The sequence below is a fragment of the Cucurbita moschata genome, unplaced genomic scaffold (genome assembly GCF_002738365.1).
Source record: "Cucurbita moschata cultivar Rifu unplaced genomic scaffold, Cmos_1.0 Cmo_Scf00063, whole genome shotgun sequence".
Classification (NCBI taxonomy): domain Eukaryota; kingdom Viridiplantae; phylum Streptophyta; class Magnoliopsida; order Cucurbitales; family Cucurbitaceae; genus Cucurbita; species Cucurbita moschata.
Window position 1 is genome coordinate 447,700 of NW_019268579.1, and position 19,554 is coordinate 467,253.

Below are 19,554 nucleotides of genomic sequence, written 5' to 3' on the forward strand. Positions count from 1 at the left end.
GAGATATTGGATCAAGAAGTATTTCAAAAAAACTAGTTGTAGAATATGTTTTCGTTTAACGATAATCTTCTCCTCGCAATCTATAGTATAAATATTTGTGAGAATATAACTCTGTATATGTTTATATATGAATTACGAAACAAAAACCACACAAAAACATGGGAGGAGAAGGAAAAAGGAAGATTAAAAATGGAGATGCAGAGCAGTGTACGAGAGAAGCTTCAATGGCGAACTCAATCGTTAATCCGCATCTACAGGAAGATGAAAATTCAGCGCAAGTCAAATACCAAACCTCCAGCGTCATTAATTTACAGAGAGAAAAGACTTCAAGATATCCGCTCAAACCGCACCGATTGACGAAGCTATGTTTCAACTAGTTCGAAATAGGATTCGGCCCGCTCGGAACTTCGTGCGCCGCAGATTCAAATCGACTATCGTCTCTCCGCTGGCCGCCGGATTTCTTGTCCAACGATTGTTGCCGCGGCGGACTGTTGGAATCGCGATCGTTTCTCCTCCCTCGCCCGCCGGACTCCGAGTCCGACCTCTGTTTCCGCGGCGGATTGTTCAAAACATGATTCGTTCCGCTCGTAACCTCGAAAACCGCAGATTCAAGTGGACGATCGTCTCTCGGTCTTCGGCCGCCAGATTCCGACTCCAACCTATGTTTTCGCGGCGGATTGTTCAAGGAATGTGGAATTAGACGTGTCTGCGACTCCGAGGCAGCCATGGAAGGGCTGCCGAGCACGACAGCAGTGAGAAATACAAAGAGAAGAGTAAGAGATGGAATTAAATTACGAGAACTAGAAGAATTTGGCGAACTTGAACTGCTTGCTGTGGCCATGCAAGATCTGAAGAAAATTAGGCCTCTGAAAAAGATTTGAAGGGTTCAAATACCCATGAAAGAAGGAGAGAAGAAAAAAGGGGCAAAGCGAAAAACAGAGAAGATTTGAAATTCGATGCACATTAAATTTGTCTGAGAACCAAAGCTAACTTGACGTGCGGGTGTGAATTAAATGGAAAGGTGCTGAAATTCTGAAATGAACCAAACAATGGTTAATTACCATTAACTCCTTTTCACTCTTTTGGATCATCAGTGGTCCTATTATCATCCCCTCCATTGTCCCTTTCAACTCATAACCTATTTTTCATTTACAATTTCTTCTATATATATGTTTTTTTTAATTAATTTATTATATACTTTTTTCTTATAAATTTTGCAAAATTAACTTTATAACAATAAATTTCATATTTACCATTTTTTTTCTAATGTAGTGATAATAATTTTATTATGGTTGTTATTTTAATATTATATTTTTTTTAAAAATAAATTATGCAGTCGTTAAAACATGTCCATAGTGTCACGGTCGTATTTTTTCAATTGTGTAGTGTTGTGATCTTAACATGCTCACGACAAACTCATTGTCCCTATCTTGTTTATGTCTCGTTTCTCCTCAATGCACACGTTTATACTGTTGTGTTGGATGATGCACCATCATCTTCAATCGCATCATTACATTATTCTATATTGGTCTTCGCATAGCTAAATGGGTGTCACTTAAGGGTCACCACTTTGCTTTATCTCGACGCGAGCATCACAAGCTACTCTATTCATAATAGGATTGTGACATAAGACGAGCTATATTTGCAATATATATATATATATATTTATTTATTTATCATAATAATAACTAAAAAAATGTGTTTAAATTGATAATTGCTAAATGTGGAAATGCAAATTACCTCACCCCATTATAATTTTAATTTTTTAATCCAATTTTGTAATATCCCCAATTTCATAGTTGAATAAAAATATAATATTCATGCTTTTGGAATGTACGACTTACATAAAAAGTATAATTAACATTTATTTATATATTTATAAGGAAAAGAAAAATAACAAATTAAATATATATATAAATATTAAAAAATGGTCGGCCATTTTTTAAAGTAAAAACAAAAAATAAACAAAGGTAAGTCGAGTTCCCTTTGTCGGATGGGAAAAGGAAGAAAAAGGAGCATTTTTAATTTTGAAATAAAGAATCAAATATTAAAAAAAAAGCGTATAATATATATAGAATATGAATTTTCCAGCCATATAAATATTCACATATCATATTAATATTAAATCTCTTTATTCTTTCCCCACTTTGAAATCTGCATATATGCCTATTGACTAATTTTACATTTATAACATTTAATTTCTATATTAAATTCTTAATTAATCTCAAGTTGGACCAATTGAGGCAAGTTAAAAATATATCTTATTTACCACGTGATATACTTTTATTATTATTATTATTATTATTATTATTATTCACACCTGTCTAATCAAATATTAATTATTTTAATTTTAAAATGTAAAAATGAATTAATTTTTAATTATAAAGTCACCAAATTTTTTTAGCGGTCAAAACGCTGCGTTTAATTAGCCAAGGTTGAAAATCATATTTGCCGCGTTTTGCGTGTCGAAACGAACTTTCCACGTCATCATATTGTTTGAAAAACAATAAATATATATTTATACCTTTTTTAGTAATATATCTTGTAAGTATTTTAATTTTAATGCATTTTTTGTTAATTAATTTGTTTTAAAATATTTTTAAATATCTTAAATTACTAAAAGTGTCATGCTAATCATACTTTAATTTATTATTTTTTTTCTAAAAATGGTTAATTATAAGTTAATTTTGTTTAAAAATGTAGCGTGGCATTTCCGTTATTTTTGATGCGATCGAGGGTAGCTACAACTAACTCACAGAACGCAGTCATGCCAACTTTTCGAGCTTCCCATTGAAGCGAAGCCTTCTTATTCTATCCATTTTCCCTCTCCTCTGGTATCATTTAGGGCAAGATTCATCTTCTTCCATGGAGCAGCAATCCTTGATCTACAGCTTTGTTGCGCGCGGTACTGTGATTCTCGCAGAGTACACGGAGTTCACCGGGAATTTCACCACTATAGCCTCGCAGTGCCTCCAGAAGCTTCCCGCCACCAACAACAAGTTCACTTACAATTGCGATGGACATACCTTCAACTATCTCGTCGATGATGGATTCAGTAACTTTCTCCGTCTCATCTTCAATACTTACTTCGATTGCATCCTTTTTCATACGGTTTTCATGGCTTTTGTCTCTTGATTGTTTATTGCTATATCTGAACTACTGTTATGTATGTATGTTTATGCGATTCTTTCTGATTCTTGTCGTCAGTTTTAGTGTGTTTTTGTATCGATATTTGCCTCGGATGCGATTCTTGTCTGCTGTGTTAAAGGCTTTCGCGTTGTTATAGGAAACTACTGTCTTAAGAATCGTTTAGTAATACGCTGTTGAGATCATTAATGGAGGATCCAGTTCTATAACTATCATTCCATTTTGAAAGATTTTATGTATCTAAAAGCATGATCGTGAAAATTCCTTGGTCGATTCTTGAACGAGTTCTTTAAATATTCAACTTGGACATCGTTTTATTAACTGGTTGTGGAGACTTATTTCGGTTTTATTTTTCGAACTTGTTTCTTGAGTTTGTTAATGCGAAATAACTGTTGCAGACGTGATATTCGAATACTCGGTCATCATACTGATGTTTCTAGAGCCTTGAAACTACAACCGCCTCTGTATATGATGACGAAATGGCATACAATACAAGATTATTTTGTTTTGGATGAAACAAGATTGTCTAGTTTTGGAAAAGCATGCAATACAATAAAGTTGTATTATCTAATCATAAAACATATACATCGATATATTTGTGCTTCCACGTGAAAGACTATGCTTCAAATTCTTGAGCGACTGAATTTGGATCCTAAAGACCTCTGTGTTTTCTCATCCCCCTTACTGTTTCTACACTTACATGAGTAAATCTAATCGATTCCATTTCTTTCACTTTGCAGCTTACTGTGTGGTTGCAGTTGATGCTGCTGGCAGACAGATCCCTATTGCATTCCTTGAACGAGTATGTGAGGATTTCGTGAAGAGATATGGAGGTGGGAAGGCCATGACAGCAACTGCCAATAGCCTGAACAAAGAATTTGGGTACGGACCTGGGAATTATTAAATAAATGCTCCCTTATTTCTTATCTAACACTATATATATGTAAGAACGAATGTAGCATTACCAGGATTTTGATTCCAATAACTATAATTTTTATGTAGGTCTAAACTGAAGGAGCATATGCAGTATTGTGTGGAGCACCCCGAGGAGATCAGTAAGCTTGCCAAAGTGAAAGCACAGGTTTCTGAAGTCAAAGGAGTAATGATGGAGAACATTGAGAAGGTAAAAGAAATTTTGTTGTCTACCGCCTACTACCTACGGCCATTGCATTCCTCCTTTCCTTTCGATCTCCAAATTTAGGGAAATGCCTTCCTCTGTTCTTGTAGCATTTTATCTGATTTAATTTTCGATTGTATTTTATGTTGATGGATATGCAAATATTGTGACTACTTCCTAATTGTTCTTTTAACAGGTTCTTGATCGTGGAGAGAAGATTGAGCTTCTGGTGGATAAGACAGAAAACCTTCGATCTCAGGTCACTGTCAGATCCTTTTGCTTGTCCCAGCTAAATTATGATTGGTGATCTAGAAATGATACATTATTCTGTATGATGCATGAGTATAGATGTATGAATTAGAGGAATTTAGTTCATGAATAGCATTTAAATATAGCATATTTGTTTGCCTCAACACTCTGCTAGTTGTGGAAAAATTGAATCTGTTACTATGCTATGTATTTCAAGAAAAGGGGCATTGAATTCAAAACGTGTGAGTGGGCACCAACATCATAAAGCATTTGAGTTTTATTTTTCTTTTAATCTTTTGGCTTATTCGTGTCGGAGTATCATGCTGGATGTAGCTATGGGGTTGGTTCTGTAATTCCGATGGATTATTGACATTGTGGGGGTTTACATTCTCCCTCTTTAACATAATTCATTGTCTTAAAAACAGTGAATTACGTTTTCGAAAGAGGAAATACACAATCTTACCATGAATTGACACAATTTTATTAAACGCAGGCACAAGATTTTAGGCAGCAAGGAACCAAAATGAGGAGAAAGATGTGGTATCAGAACATGAAGATAAAGCTGATAGTTCTTGCGATCGTAATTGCGTTGATTCTGATAATCATTTTGTCCGTCTGTGGGGGCTTCAAATGTTGATGAATCCTCCCCCTTGCAGCATTAGGATGTTGGTGATGGTATCAGGCTTACTCGGACAGTTTCATACGTTGCTTGTTTATTGTACAGATCTTTCGTTTCCATGTTTCTCTTATCCATACATACCTAAGGACTCTGCTTTGTATAGGTTGTGCTGTGTGGTTATATTCTTTTGACATTCTGAAAGGGAAGTAGATCATTTGTTTGCTAAATAATAATAAACACGTGGTTGTGAATAACACATGGTTTAGGCACATTTTTTTTGGTTCAATTTCATGCGAGATTTGACAGCCTCATCCATGCATTTTCTGAAATGTAAGGGATGCAAAGGGTTGTTTACTGTGTCCTGACTCGACTACTGACTAAGTTCTTACCTAATTGTGATAAACCTTGTCGAGTCGACGCTGCAACTGGTCCCGGTATTTGTTGTAGTACGTAAATCCAACGACTAGCTAAGCCATGCCCATATAATATAGGTAGCTTTTGTGGCAACGACACCGCTGGACCACGGCTCAGGAAAAGGATCTTTTATTGCCCATGCCCTACCTATGCTTCTCCCCGAGATGAATAGGTTCAAGACCAACATTCATGCCTGTTGGATTTTACAAAACTTATCGTCCCACCCACAGAAGGTAACGAATCATTTGATTGGTGTTTTTTTCTTGTCAGCATGTTGGTGCAAGGCCATAAGTCCATTAGAAAGCCTAAATTTCTGTAATACAAAGAATTTTACTTTACAAAGTTTAACCTTTGAACTTCAAAATTACTCTAAAAAAATGAAATTGAGGAACTTTTTTCATAAAAATAGAAGACAAATTTAGAAGGTGGTTGGTTGTAAAAAATTGGAAGTGTACATAACTTTCATTTCGAATCAATCAATAATATTAACATAATTTACTATGTCACACACAAATATATTAATTCCTAATCAAATTAACTTTAAAATAAAAGTTTCTTGAATATAATAGAATGTAATCTTTTTTTTTTCTTAGCATAATTTAGAATGTAATCTATGCATCTAAAAACTTCGCCATAATTCAGAAGCCACCCCCTCCTAAGATAAGCTTAAACACATATGAGCATTACATCTTCAAATGCTTATTTCCATGTTGTCTATGAGCCTGACTTTCCCAAACCAGGCAGCAACCAACATCACAACTGGACTCTTTATCTCCTCCACCACCTCCAAACTCTCTTGTTCCACAATCTGCTCCCAACAACAACAACAACAACCATATGAAACAATCTCTCACTGAACTTGCTTTGTTGTTTCAAGTTTCAAGGTGTTTTTGAAAAATAACGCTATCATTTTTGCAGTTAATAACGGTTGAAGTAACGTTAAACTCGACTAAATATAGGCTCATGTCTGAAAGAGTTCCTAATTTAAGTCATGGAGGGCTCACCTCAGCATAATCAAGTCGCCCACCGGCTTCTTCTATTTCTTCCACAACCAAGTTCTTTAATCTCTTGCAATTAAGTTCACCTCTTTCTGCTGCAGATTTTGCTTTTGACAACGACCTGTTTATAGACAATGCCTATGGACAGAACCCAATTACTCATTCTATCATTCATAAATGACACAAAGCCAATATGTAGACACTGTAATGGAGAAAACCTTTTGTCTTTCTTCAGGTGAGAGCCTCACATTGCGAGAACTCATTGCAAGACCATCGGCGTCGCGCATGATTTCCGACCCCACAATGTTTATAGAAAAATCAAGATCTCGAACCTACAAAAGAGCTGAAGTCATGAGAAATATCATCATCATTCATCAGTGGTAATAAACCCAATAACTGCTGAAATCTAGAACAAACGATTATAAGCCAAGAAGTTAAGAGAAACATATAACATCCAAGAGGCTGACTGCCCAACCCAAATTTTTGAACTATCAAGATCAGAACTTAATGAACTTCAAGGGTCATGAATTCAAGCCATACCCTATAGGCTATATTGCTAGCAAACAGAACAAACCATCAGTTCTGAGCTTGAATTAGTGTCAAATCGACCCTCCTAAGTGCTTTTCTTGCACATAATTGAGAACTTAAGCTACTAGTTCATCAATGGGATTGATCATTATGCCTTTAAAACAAGTTTAACATTTGCAGATAGTCTCACAAACAGCGGAGATTTAGCACTCTCTGTCAAGATGAATGCAAAGAAAGTTCATAAATCTAACAATTGAGCAATGAAATTCAGATGACAAATAATGAATTATGTCAAAATCAAACCATTGACCTTCTTCAATCCCATAAAGAAACAAACGAAAGTAAAGACTCACCATCCGGCGTATAACCCGCCATTGCTGATAATCCTTCTTGCCAAACACTGCAACATCAGGCTCCACAATATTAAACAACTTGGTAACAATGGTCGCAACTCCTCTAAAGAAAACAGGTCTACTTCTCCCACACATCCCCTTCTCCAATCGCTCGACCCTCACCCATGTCTCATGCTCTGAACCAGACTCCTCCAGGCAAGAATCCGCCGCCCTTCCACCAGAACCGCCGCCATTTGCGCCACGATCCAAATCCGATTCGACTCCATAGTCGTAGAGATTGTGAGGATGGAAAACAACATCGATTCCTCCAGGAACCGCCATGAGCTTCCGAATGTCGCCGTCGAAATCTGAAGGATAGGTGGACAAGTCCTCGGAAGGGGCAAATTGGGCAGGGTTTACGTAGATTGAGACCACGACGAGTTGAGCATGCTTGTGAGCTTCTTGGACTAGAGAGAGATGGCCGTCGTGAAGAAATCCCATGGTGGGGACGAGGGAAATGGTTTTCCCTTGGGATCTCATGCTCCTCGTCCATGTCCTCATCTGGTTCTTGTCTGTAATTATCATCGGCTTCTCCTTCCCCGCCATAATAGATTGGAACGCAATTTCAGAGTGATTCGAACTGGTCGATTAAAATCAAGGTTTTCTGTGTGAACGAATTTGGAGGGAGATCCAAATCGATATCCGAATCCATGACGCCGAGGCCACGTATGCTTCAAGCGGTTTAAAAGGTTGGTCTGAATGAATATTTTTAATAGCCTCTTTTTTAAACCTATGATTCTTAGAATTTATTCACTCTTTCTAAAGGATATTTTGTACTTTTATATATATATATATATATATATATCTTATTAGTAATATATAATAACTTTATTTCTTTATTTCGATGTTTTATTGATTTAATAATGTATCTTTAATACTTGTATTAATTTATTCATGTATCTCAGGTGTATTCTTTTTTTACTTAGTTGTCTAATACAAAATTAAAAATTCAATTTAAAAACTATTTAATAAAATTTAAATATTTATTGACCTATTACACATTTTACAAAGTTTTAAAACTAACTCTCAACTTAATAATACCTATAATACCTATATTTTGAATTATATTATACTTTACCTATATTTTAAATTATATTATATTTTATTCGAAAAGGTCACTTTTAATATTTCTTAAATTTCTTGAGACTTGATATATTCATCACATCAAATTCCCACAATTCATTCATTCTTTCGAAGTCATTAGATCATTTTTCTTGGAAATCTCCTATCCTCTTCCATTCCGTCCCAAAAAGTGACCGAGACCAATTTATTCACGTTTTCATTCATTTGGAATCTAGACTCTTCTAAATCATTTTTATTTACTTTTTTTTTTCCCTCTTTTTTTTTTCTTCGAAAGGCACAAAATAAATAAGATTAATTTTTCGGAAGGGTGTAATCGAAGAAATAATAGAAATGAACTAAGTAGAAAAGAATACAATAATAATAGCAAAAAGATGCTAGGTACGGGAAAACGTATGGGTAAAAAAAAAACAAATTACACTGAATGAACCGAACTGACTGCTCTTATAAAGCTAAATGCAAAACATAAACAAAAACAACCTTGCCCACCACATTACCACAGGCAAAAGAAGAAATTACTGCTCAACAACGCTCTAAGAAGCCAAATTTCCACGCTATTAAAAACATTATATTCAGATAAAAAGCATCTTACTGGCCAAGGCAAAGCATTTAGCTCAAGTAAAAAAAACGAATAACTTTTTAACTAAGCCTGGTTTCTACCGACACCACCGCCCCTTGTTCGTCCACCCATCCGCCCCCGACCTCGAACGTAACCCCTACCCCCTCTGCCTCTGTCATAGCCAGATCCTGAAAGGAATGCAATTGATTCAAACTTAACTCGATCCATACTAACCACATCATTGTTTCATCTCTCTGTTCTAAGAAATCTTAAAAGTAAAGATCACAAGAGCTTAACAATAATTTGGTGGCACCAAACATCAACGAAGTCAGCAAAATGACAGTTGCCTGGCCTCGCTAATCAACAAACGATTCTGAAAAGAAAAAGAAAGTTGTGAAAGAAACTTACCACGATATGCCCAACCTCTGCCTCGCCCACCTCCTCTACCCCAGTTTGAGTACCCACCATTATCTATGTTGACAACAAAATAGAAACTATATATTAGGCTGTACTCAAGGATTAGCTTGAATGAAAATGAAAGAGGAAAACATATTCACCTTGATAGTTGTCGCCAGATCCACCTTGGTAGCCGTTACCAGACCCGCCTTGGTAGTTGCCAGATCCGCCTTGGTAGTTGCCATATCCACCCTGGTAGTTTCCATATCCACCCTGGTAGTTGCCATATCCTCCTTGGTAGTTTCCATATCCACCTCTGCCCCAACCACGTCCCCTCCCTCTACCACGACCTCGGCTTTGGCCATATGGATCTGCTATATGTGCAGGAATGTCTCAGAGTTCAAGTATGAGAGAACCATAATCCAACAGTTAATAGTTCAGTCTCCATTCAACATTGTTTATAGATTGTCCAGGCACAGACTTGACCTTCCCAATGAATTAGAATCGATTGGGTGTGGCCAATCTCGGGTGGAGATTTGTGTGGTTTGTGCTTATTGTATGAAACTACGTTATTCTCCAGTAACATCAACTGATTCCTTTCCTACAGATTCCCACCCAGTATCTCAAACCTTCAACCAACATCTAGTCCTGCCCTAACATCCCAAAGCCCAAATTCACTGGGATCAACCCCCCCCCCGGGGGGTTTGGGCGCCTGTTTTTAAGGGAAGGTTGGTAATGAGATACTGGAAGCTCAAGAAGATTTAACCTTAAATATTTGATTTCTTTACTTACGAAATGGCGTATGGTGGATCCCAAGAATTCTAAATTCTCTTGATTCTGTTTCCATGCCTTTTTTTTATGTATTGTTGCTGCACTATGTAGGGTGGAAGATATAACATTTTCACAAATAAACAATAAATCGTTTTCAGATTGAACTATCACCTTCATTAATAGCATTGTAATAAGGACGAGACTGTCTTGGCTGTTGCTGTTGCTGTTGCTGTTGCAGATTATATTGTTGCTTTGGCTGTTCCACAACATGTGGAGCTTGGTACCTACAAATAATAACATTTTTTATTCTTAAACACTCGTAAAGAAACTTCAGCACAAAAAATGGAAAGCAGTACATTAAGGACTAGATTATCTTACCCAGGAGCGTTTTTATTTAGCTCCCGATTTGATAAGGTAATTGATATCATTGAGACATGGCGAGTCATCTCCACACTGCAGATATCTCAGAGATTATTTGTTAAACATCTGCAGAACAGTACGATAAAGCTACATACTCGCAGCAATAAGAAAATCTGCAATTGCAAACTAAAGAGTACGAAGCCACACAACGCAAAGTTGTGCATACAAGCATAAAGAAACCAACCCACAGGAAGTGCATAGGTCATTATTAGGCAATTAACAGAGAATCCTAGATATTAAAAAACTTACGGTATAAGACCTTCTTCAATAGGTTCCCATACATCAGTTATGCTCACTGAGCTGATGGAAGTTTCTTGATGCAATCGTGGAGTTCGCTTCTGTTAGAGGATGAAACTGGCCTGCTGAGTATAAAATATTAAACATGCACAGTTGCAGAACGTAAAGAACTCAAACCTTCAAAATTTCTGCAATGGCAACACCTTTACTGATTGCCTGTCCCATGGCTTTCAAGACTATCTCTCTAACACGTTTGTCCTGGATGAGTGAAAAATGTGATATATTAAACCAAAACATAAAAGGTACATTCTCACTTGAGCAACACGCTTAGAAATATGTCTGAATAAACAATTAAATATAGCTAAGCTTTGCAATCCAAGTCTAGCCTGAATAAAAAAAATAGCAATTGAAATCATCAACTAATTGCACGTATAACAATGGAACATTAAACTTGATCCGATGAATAACATTAATAATTAAATTCTTCTAATAAAAAATTAGAAATATACAAATTGAAAAAAATCTATGATCCAAAAAATCAAGCCAATATAATAGAGAAACACCAAACTCCATGATATTACATTGTATAACATGAGCTGTAGTGTATGTGATTCTTTTTATAAGAAAAACAATAACGTAATGTATCTTGACGGTCAATTTACACATTGAAAAAATGTATACAACCGGAAGAAACCTGAGCCAAAAATCACGTCAAGTTAATACAGAAACACCTAGCTCCACATGATCGATGACTTAACATAATAACTCGATTTGAGAATACAGTATAAAGCATAGATTCAACTGTATCTTTTCTTCTTATAAGAAAATAATGCCGAAACTACAAATTCACGAAAAATTAGAAGAAAAAACTATAAGGACTGTAGATAATCAAACATAACTGATGACATCTAACGAGCTATCGCAGATTACGATGTACCATAACTCGTGCATTAAACTAACAGACACTTTCACAGTCAATGCAAATTACGGCAAAGCGTCAGCCAGCGAGCAAACATCCCTCAGAAGTCACAAGTAGAAGAAACGAAATCAATACACCAGCAATATACCAACTCAACAAATGCCGACTAACATTACAAAAAGAAAATGCAAAAACTAATAGAAACCAAGAAAATATCCTAAAACTTGACTAATACGTCTCATGTATCCACAATCCACACTCAGAAACCTAACCTCATAAGACAGATTCAGCATTACGAAAAATCAGTAGAAAGAATAAAACAAAGATACTCCAACAAAAGACGAAATGAAATACAATAGATAATGAGAATCAATCAAAGAAACAGTGATATGGTACCTGCAGTAGGGTGGAAGCATAAGTGATGTAGTTTCGGATAGCGCCTTGGCTGGTGATGCGGATTTCATTTTCGTTTATCGGAGATTCAGGCTTAGGTTTCTCGACCTTCTGGTATCTATCCATGGCAGTGCTTCAGCAAGGCGGGAAGCGAAAGAGGGAAGAAGATGAAGAAATCAGGAACCCTAACGGGCAAGGGGAGAAAGCTTGAGTGTGAGTGTCTGTGTATGGTTTTGAGCTGGAAGAAAGAAATGGGGGAAAGGAGGCTAAAACCCCTGAATTTTTCTCACTTTCCTTTTAAACTACAGACGAAATCGGTTCGCCAGGTTCCACAATTTCCTTTCTTTTTTTTTTGGTGCAACATTATTTGCAAATTTGGCGCGTAAACTGCACCGACGGTTTAGATTTTACTTATTTTTTCAACCATTAGATTGTGGGCCTCAAATTATTTGAATAATTAATCATTAATAATTTATTTTAAAATTACTAGATGAAAATTATTTTTCATTAATACATTTAAATTAAAAAAAAAAATCAAAATATCTTTACTGTCCGTATACGAACCAAAACTATTATAGTTATTACCCTTACTTATCATTATCAGTTTCACAATTTTAAAACGCGGCTAGGGAGAAATTTCCACCCCTATAAACGAATGTTTTGTTTTCCTCTTCCACTACTGATGTGAGATCTCACTATCCACCCCTTGAGGGCCAGCATCCTCACTGGCACATTGCCTAGTATCCGACTCTGATAGCATTTGTAATCGTCCTAAGCTCACCCGTAGCAGATATTGTTCACTTTGACTCATTACATATCGTTGTTAGCCTCACAATTTTAAAACACGTCTACTAAAAAGAAGTTTTCACACACCTATAAGAAATGTTTTGTTCCTATTTTCGATTGACATGGAATCTCACACAAATATCTCCGACCGAGGATAGCATTGATGAATATCGCTTCCCAATGGTTTCTGTGAGTTGCTGGCTTCTTTTGAAGCCAGTATGATGTGATTTAAAAAAGATGCCAAAATGGTTCTTTGATTCCTCCCAAGTAAAGCAAGTTTAGTCTTTCTCTCACAAATTTTCAGAAAAGAAGAAATGCCAAAATTGCTTGAACTCAAAAGAAAAGAATGAAACATCTAAATGAGTGATACTTGTCCTAAGATGCCTATTTTGATCTCAATCTCGACATGCGAAAACCCGAAAAGATTCACGTAATGAAAAGGGAAGGCAAATGTGAAGCTCAGTTATCCTAAGATGCCTGTAATGATCTCAATCTCAACCTGCGAAAACCTGAAAAGTTTCTCGTAGCGAAAAGGGTAGGCAGATGTGAAGCTCAGTTGTCCTAAGATGCCTGTTATGATCTCAATCTCGACCTGCGAAAACCCGAAAAGTTTCACATAGCGAAAAGGGAAGGCAGATGTGAAGCTCAGTTGTCCTAAGATGCCTGTTATGATCTTAATCTCGACCTGCAAAAACCCGAAAAATTTCACGTAGCGAAAAGGGAAGGCAGATGTGAAGCTCAGTTGTCCTAAGATGCCTGTTATGATCTCAATCTCGACCTGCGAAAACCCGAAAAGTTTCACGTAGCGAAAAGGGAAGGCAGATGTGAAGCTCAGTTGTCCTAAGATGCCTGTTATGATCTCAATCTCGACCTGCGAAAACCCGAAAAGTTTCACGTAGCGAAAAGGAAAGGCAGATGCGAGGCTCAGTTACCCTCTTACACTAAAAACTTGTTAGATGATGGTTTGAATTACATTCAAAATGTTTACTTCAGATGCATGTTCTTTCAGATACTTCAAAAAAAATTTACATAAAAATCCTCTGACAATTCACAGATTGCAAGTAGATCAAACAGTTGATAATCTGTCTTCCTCTTCCTTCACAGCTCAAGCACAACAACTGTCCATTTCAAGGTAGAGAAGGGAATTCAGTCAGTTCCTCATGCTTTTGTTTCATAATAATTTTCATATAAGTCAGTTTTAGAGCCTTACATTCAGAATCTGTAGTGATCCAGCTTCCTTTTCTTGGACAACAGTGATTGATTTCTTCAATGGCAGTGGAATTAAGGGTAATGGAACAGTTCTTGAAGGAGGAAACTCGCGATACCGATGAGTAGGTTGAGGAAACGGAGGAGCGTCTTTCAGCTTCCCATCTGAAACTGACCTTGCGGGAGTCGTTGCTCGCTTGATCATCGTCCCGGCCAGGAGCTTCTCGGTTTCGTGTTCGTGATACCTGAAAGAATTTGCATAATTTTGAGCCATTCAGTAATGTGTATAGCTTTCAAATACAGAAAACTTATTGACTGTGAAATAAGACTGTATAAACCATCAGAAAGCAAAACATAGTTATGCTAGTGTTCTTGTTTTTTTCATGTTCAGCATGGATACAAATCACAGTCACCATTAATTATTGATTTAGTAACATAGAAAAAACCTATAAGAAAATAAAATATGTTGAGACCCATGAGTTCAAGTTTTGGGTTTTGTAACCGTCCAAACCTACTACTAGCAGATATTGTCCTCTTTTGAGCTTTCCTTTCGGGTTTCCTGTCAAGTTTTTAAAACACGACTGCTAGGGAGAGATTTCCACACCAGAACTTCCCCTCAAAGTTTTTAAAACGCATCTGCTAGGGAGAGATTTTCAAACGAGTGCTTCCCCTCAAGGTTTTTAAAACGCGTCTACTAGGGAGAGATTCCCACACCAGGGCTTCCTCTCAAGGTTTTTAAAACGCGTCTGTTAGGGAGAGGTTTCCACACCCTTATAAAGAATGCTTTGGTTCTCCTCCCAACCGAGGTGGGATCTCAAAAGTTCGGTAGCAATTTAAAATTATATCATAGCTAGAGCCATAAGCTCAAATCCCTGCAATATCACTTCCTCTCGACCAAAGCTAGTATAGTTCACGTTTTCGATTCTTCGAATCATGCTAATCCCCAAGTCCAAACTTAACAAGAGTGTCGAGAATAGTATCTTAACTTATGAGCTTAAGCTTGTGGTAGTTCAAGAGGCAAATGATCTAATCCAATATCCAAACAAGGGCAGGTTATTAAGAAGTTAAGAAATCACCTTGTCAGTGATGAACTTTCCTCCTTTTTTTGATTTTGAAGCCACAGCCCATCTCAAAAGCTCCTTCATTCTTGATTTGGCTTTGGTTTTAGTCTCCCCATTGGAGATAACTTCTTTTTTGCTGCATTGCTCTACTAAAGTGGTATCAGTGATTGGCAAGACTTTGGTGCCTGCATGAACAGAAGGAGAATCTGCCATTTGACCAATCTCTCTCATTCCCTTAGCAATATCTTCGTTTATCATCTTTTGGATCCAATATTGTTGCATGTTATCAAAGTCCTCAGTTCTTGGACTAGACACCACTATCTCCTTTGATCTAGCAGATTCAAGTTAAACATTCATGACTCTCAAGACAAATCACTACCACTTAGACATTTTATCAAACAGGTAGTGTGCAGTTTTTCTCTTACCCCAACTTGCTCCCTTCTTGGTGGAATGTGAAGTCCTATGCCCATCTTTTTCGTTAGTTTCCTTGAAAACCCATTGAAGAAGTTGCTGCAATGCATCAAAACAACAAATAATCCATTAAGATTTAACAGAAAAAACAGAGAGAAAAGCCATCATTTTTAGGAACTTCTACAGAGCAAAGGTGTTTGAAAGTGGTACCTGCATGGGTGTGATTGGTAGGAGGAGGTTCCTTTAAAAGGGGTTTTGCACATGTCGAAGAAAGGTGACAAACTTTGGGTCAAAAGGGAAAGGGCTTAGAGATCTGGCTGTGCTGTCCCTTTGCTGAAGATTCCCTGTGTTCACTGAGAAAGGCTGTGAGGGAAAATGAATACAGAGAGAAATTTTTGGAATGAGAATCTAAGGAAGATGCTGAAGATAAGCAAGCAATGAGTGTAAGAGAGGTGGCATGTGATCTGAGTAATTTATAAACAACACAAGATGCCAAAATAAAATATTAAAACATAAACACATTGTGCAAACTCATTAAGAGACAAATATTTTGCGACGGTTTTTTGAATAATTTTTTTCATTTTGAGATCACTGCATAGCTTGGCCCATGTGACCCTTGCTTGAGCCCTACACTTGGATGAATGTGGATGGGTCCCATGATAAGGGCCTACGAGTGCATTGACCTGATTGGTTCATAATTAGGGATGCAACGTCCGTTCTTAATAGGGCGGAAACACTCCATTCAGGTAGGGAATGAGCGAGGGAGAGGGTAGAAAAAATCCACCCAACGGGGACGAGGAACTCATTCCCCATCTCGTTTTCTGAACTTTTGTGTTTTTAACCGAACTTCTGTGTTTTTAACAAATAAAAAGTGAATGCAACTTTAGACTTATATGGTAAGAGTAGTTTTTACAAAATGACAATTTAATGATGTTAGGTCGCTATCACATTATAGTTTGCTATAATAAATGTTTGAATGGACAACCAAATGCTGAAAAGACGACCAACTTTTGTCGTTCTTTTTCACTTACGTGTCACTTTTTCGTTCATTGTTTTGGAAGTTGTGGTAGGCATTAGGTGTGTAAAAATATTTTTAGTACTCTCAAAGCACCTAATCCACATGTGTTACACAAGCCCATTAGTGGATCAAATTGTTATTTCAAGGTATTTTGGGGGCAATTTGGTATTTTCACATCAACTACTTGACCTCTTGATCGTGAATATATCTTTAACTAGTTTAAGTTTGCTTTTGTTGGCTCGAAAATAAAGAGTATTGAATATTGGAGAAGAGATAAGAATAAAACGAATTACATAAGTAATAATAAATTGATTGCTCTTCAGCTAAATGCAAAAACATGAACCAAAAAACAACCTTGCCCCACAAATACAATGCTGCATTCCCACATTATCTATAAAGAAAAATACGCTAACACCTAATAACGCTGGAAATTGTGAAAACCGAATTCCAAGCTATCAACAACAAATATGTGATAGTTCATCCCACTGGCCAAGGCAAGCATTTAGCTCAAGTAAGAGGCACGAAGAACAAACGAATATGTTTCGACTAAACCTGGTTTCCACCACTGCCCCTTGCCCGACCGCCCATTCGCCCCCGTCCACGGCCATAACCTCTACCCCCTACTCCTCTGCCTCTTTCGTATCCAGCTCCTGCAGGAAGAAAATAATCGCTTGAAACGCCTTGTTCCCATGAGCATTTCGCAAACATTATAGAGCTACATACACCTTCATTACTGGCTATGATTTTGAAGAAAACTTAACAAGTCACCGCAGTGCAATAATTTTCAAAACATTCCTACAGACAACTCAAGGACAGATTTGGCTTGTATTTTTGCAATGTGCGGAGAAATTAGAGAAAGAAACTTACCGCGATAAGCCCAGCCGCCTCTACTCCGCCCACCTCCTCTTCCCCAATTCGAATATCCACCTTGATAGTTCCCATTATCTATGATGAATAAAACTCACAAAATTTAAAAATCCTACTCCAGAACAGTATGAAGGCTATTGCAATCCAGTAAACACTTTAGAACATGCTTCAATCTAAACTATCTGATAATTCCATATTCACCTTGATAATATCCAGATCCACCATGGTAGTTGTCAGATCCACCTTGGTACTGGCCGTAACCACCTTGGTAGTGGCCATATCCACCTTGGTAGTTGCCGTATCCACCTTGGTAGTTTCCATATCCACCTCTTCCCCAACCGCGCCCTCTCCCTCTACCACGTCCTCTCCCTTGGCCATATGGATCTGCAAAAATGCCAAAAATATGTAAAAATCTATACAAGGTAGCGTACGATCCAATGGTAAAATGTCGAAATCACCTTCATTAACAGCATTGTGATAAATGCGATGTTGTCTGGGTGGTGGTTGTTGTTGTTGTTGTTGTTGAGGAGGCTGCTGTTGATTGTTATATTGTTGCTTTGGCTGTTCCACAAAGTATGGAGCTTGATACCTACAAACAAAAGTTATTTCATAATCATGCATGAAGAAACAACATGAAATATGTAAGAAAAGTAGCTAAAATCCCACATTTTATACCAAATTGCAGAATCAGCAAAAATACAGCAACTTACCCTGGAGAACTTTTATTTAGCTCTCGATTGGACAATGTAATTGAAATCATCGAGACATGACGAGTCATCTCCACCCTGCGTGACATGTTAGAAGTTATTTTGTGCACGTCTAAAGGAGTAAGCTACATAGTACAAACCCATAGAACATGCAACAAAGTAGTGCGACGCATATAGACTGAGTGCAAATCAACTAAGACACAAACAGGTTCTCAATTCTTTGTTATACAATTAAATCTGAAGGCAAAGATTAAGAAAACTTACGGTACAAGACCCTCTTCAATCGGTTCCCATACATCAGTTATGCTAACTGAACTGATGGCTATTAGTTGATGCAACCGCGGTATTCTCTTCTGTTTTGGGAATACGCAAAGCTAATCAATTACGAGCTACACAACATTTGAACTCAAACGCACGCATATTCTAGGGAAATAAACCTTTATAATTTCTGAAATAGCCACTGCTTTACTGATTGCCTGTCCCATTGCTTTTAAGACGATCTCTCTGACACGTTTTTCCTGAATAAGTTCCAAGAACAGCAATATTCAATGTGATTCAATATTTTGTCATCATTCGTGACTAAACTATAAGTGATAATTAATGAAGTTCTTCCCAATACCTAGAAGAATACACGAATTAACATATCGATAAAATTACACAGGCAACCCCAGAAACATCGAATAATCGAGAACTAAGAACAAAATCCCTAGCAGCCCGAATCGATTGACGCACAGACAGTTCCAAATTGAAAAAAACGAACCGAATCCTACAGAACGGACACAGCATTGCCACACACACACAAAATAGGGAGGAAAAAAAAAAAAAAAAAGGAATCAGCAAGCGGACATTGTGAAATGCAATCAGATGATGGGAGTAAAGAGTAGAGGAGATTGAATGGGAAGAGGAAATACCTGGAGCAGTGTAGAGGCATATGTGATGTAGTTTCGAATGGCGCCTTGAGTAGTGATTCGGATCTCATTTTCGTTAATAGGTAATTCAGGTTTGGGCTTCTCGACCTTCTGGTACCTATCCATGGCGTCGTGCTGGCGGGGAAGCGATAGATGGAGGAAGACGATGAGAGATAATCAGAAACCCTAGCGCGCCACAGAGGAGTTGCTAACTGTATCTTTGGAGAAGAGACTAAACCCTCTGAAATGAAGGTTTTCCTTTCTTTATCAAATGTTTCAAAGTACGGACTTTTAACGTGATTTCGCTTTTTTTTTTTTTTTTTTTGTTAAATTAATAATTATAAAAAAAAA

The 19,554-nt window shown here is 37.1% G+C and overlaps 7 protein-coding genes across 8 annotated transcripts in view; 1 reads left to right on the forward strand and 6 right to left on the reverse strand.

The window, feature by feature from the left end:
* Positions 1-48: 48 nt before the first annotated feature.
* On the reverse strand, positions 49-996 carry LOC111437389. The gene has a single exon (XM_023075335.1). It carries the CDS (start codon positions 839-841, stop codon positions 374-376), a length of 468 nt encoding a protein of 155 aa, XP_022931103.1. The 5' UTR covers positions 842-996; the 3' UTR covers positions 49-373.
* A 1,746-nt stretch (positions 997-2,742) lies between these two features.
* LOC111437484 (vesicle-associated membrane protein 722-like) lies at positions 2,743-5,388 on the forward strand. Its single transcript, XM_023075486.1, has 5 exons — positions 2,743-3,055; positions 3,888-4,029; positions 4,150-4,270; positions 4,461-4,523; positions 5,007-5,388. The coding sequence occupies exons 1-5, from the start codon at positions 2,866-2,868 to the stop codon at positions 5,148-5,150; spliced, it is 660 nt and encodes a 219-aa protein (XP_022931254.1). The 5' UTR covers positions 2,743-2,865; the 3' UTR covers positions 5,151-5,388.
* A 638-nt stretch (positions 5,389-6,026) lies between these two features.
* Positions 6,027-8,149, reverse strand: LOC111437399 (pantoate--beta-alanine ligase-like). The gene is made up of 5 exons (XM_023075360.1): positions 7,426-8,149; positions 6,763-6,876; positions 6,551-6,682; positions 6,153-6,354; positions 6,027-6,118 (listed from the first exon to the last, which is right to left on the reverse strand). Exons 1-4 carry the CDS (start codon positions 8,008-8,010, stop codon positions 6,238-6,240), a joined length of 948 nt encoding a protein of 315 aa, XP_022931128.1. The 5' UTR covers positions 8,011-8,149; the 3' UTR covers positions 6,027-6,118; positions 6,153-6,237.
* A 729-nt stretch (positions 8,150-8,878) lies between these two features.
* On the reverse strand, positions 8,879-12,517 carry LOC111437293 (glycine-rich RNA-binding protein 10-like). The gene is made up of 8 exons (XM_023075187.1): positions 12,243-12,517; positions 11,105-11,185; positions 10,940-11,028; positions 10,649-10,723; positions 10,442-10,554; positions 9,661-9,870; positions 9,512-9,574; positions 8,879-9,291 (listed from the first exon to the last, which is right to left on the reverse strand). Exons 1-8 carry the CDS (start codon positions 12,363-12,365, stop codon positions 9,188-9,190), a joined length of 858 nt encoding a protein of 285 aa, XP_022930955.1. The 5' UTR covers positions 12,366-12,517; the 3' UTR covers positions 8,879-9,187.
* Positions 12,518-13,953: 1,436 nt separating this feature from the next.
* LOC111437294 lies at positions 13,954-16,529 on the reverse strand. Of its 2 annotated transcripts, XM_023075188.1 has the most exons (6): positions 16,441-16,522; positions 15,914-16,386; positions 15,718-15,802; positions 15,308-15,623; positions 14,236-14,476; positions 13,954-14,143 (listed from the first exon to the last, which is right to left on the reverse strand). In XM_023075188.1, exons 4-6 carry the CDS (start codon positions 15,572-15,574, stop codon positions 14,124-14,126), a joined length of 528 nt encoding a protein of 175 aa, XP_022930956.1. In that variant the 5' UTR covers positions 15,575-15,623; positions 15,718-15,802; positions 15,914-16,386; positions 16,441-16,522; the 3' UTR covers positions 13,954-14,123. The 2 variants fall into 2 exon arrangements, with proteins under 2 accessions (XP_022930956.1, XP_022930957.1); XM_023075189.1 differs by lacking the exon at positions 15,308-15,623 and having other exon boundaries at positions 16,441-16,529.
* Positions 16,319-19,554, reverse strand: part of LOC111437290 (3-ketoacyl-CoA thiolase 2, peroxisomal-like) — a 12,605-nt gene continuing 9,369 nt past the window's right edge. The window contains exon 15 of the transcript XR_002709426.1: positions 16,319-16,330. The gene's annotated coding sequence lies outside the window, so the exon portion shown is untranslated. The remainder of the gene's footprint in view (positions 16,331-19,554) is intronic.
* LOC111437292 (RNA-binding protein FUS-like) lies at positions 16,998-19,446 on the reverse strand. The gene is made up of 8 exons (XM_023075186.1): positions 19,207-19,446; positions 18,733-18,813; positions 18,560-18,648; positions 18,299-18,373; positions 18,047-18,177; positions 17,790-17,972; positions 17,589-17,666; positions 16,998-17,371 (listed from the first exon to the last, which is right to left on the reverse strand). Exons 1-8 carry the CDS (start codon positions 19,327-19,329, stop codon positions 17,268-17,270), a joined length of 864 nt encoding a protein of 287 aa, XP_022930954.1. The 5' UTR covers positions 19,330-19,446; the 3' UTR covers positions 16,998-17,267.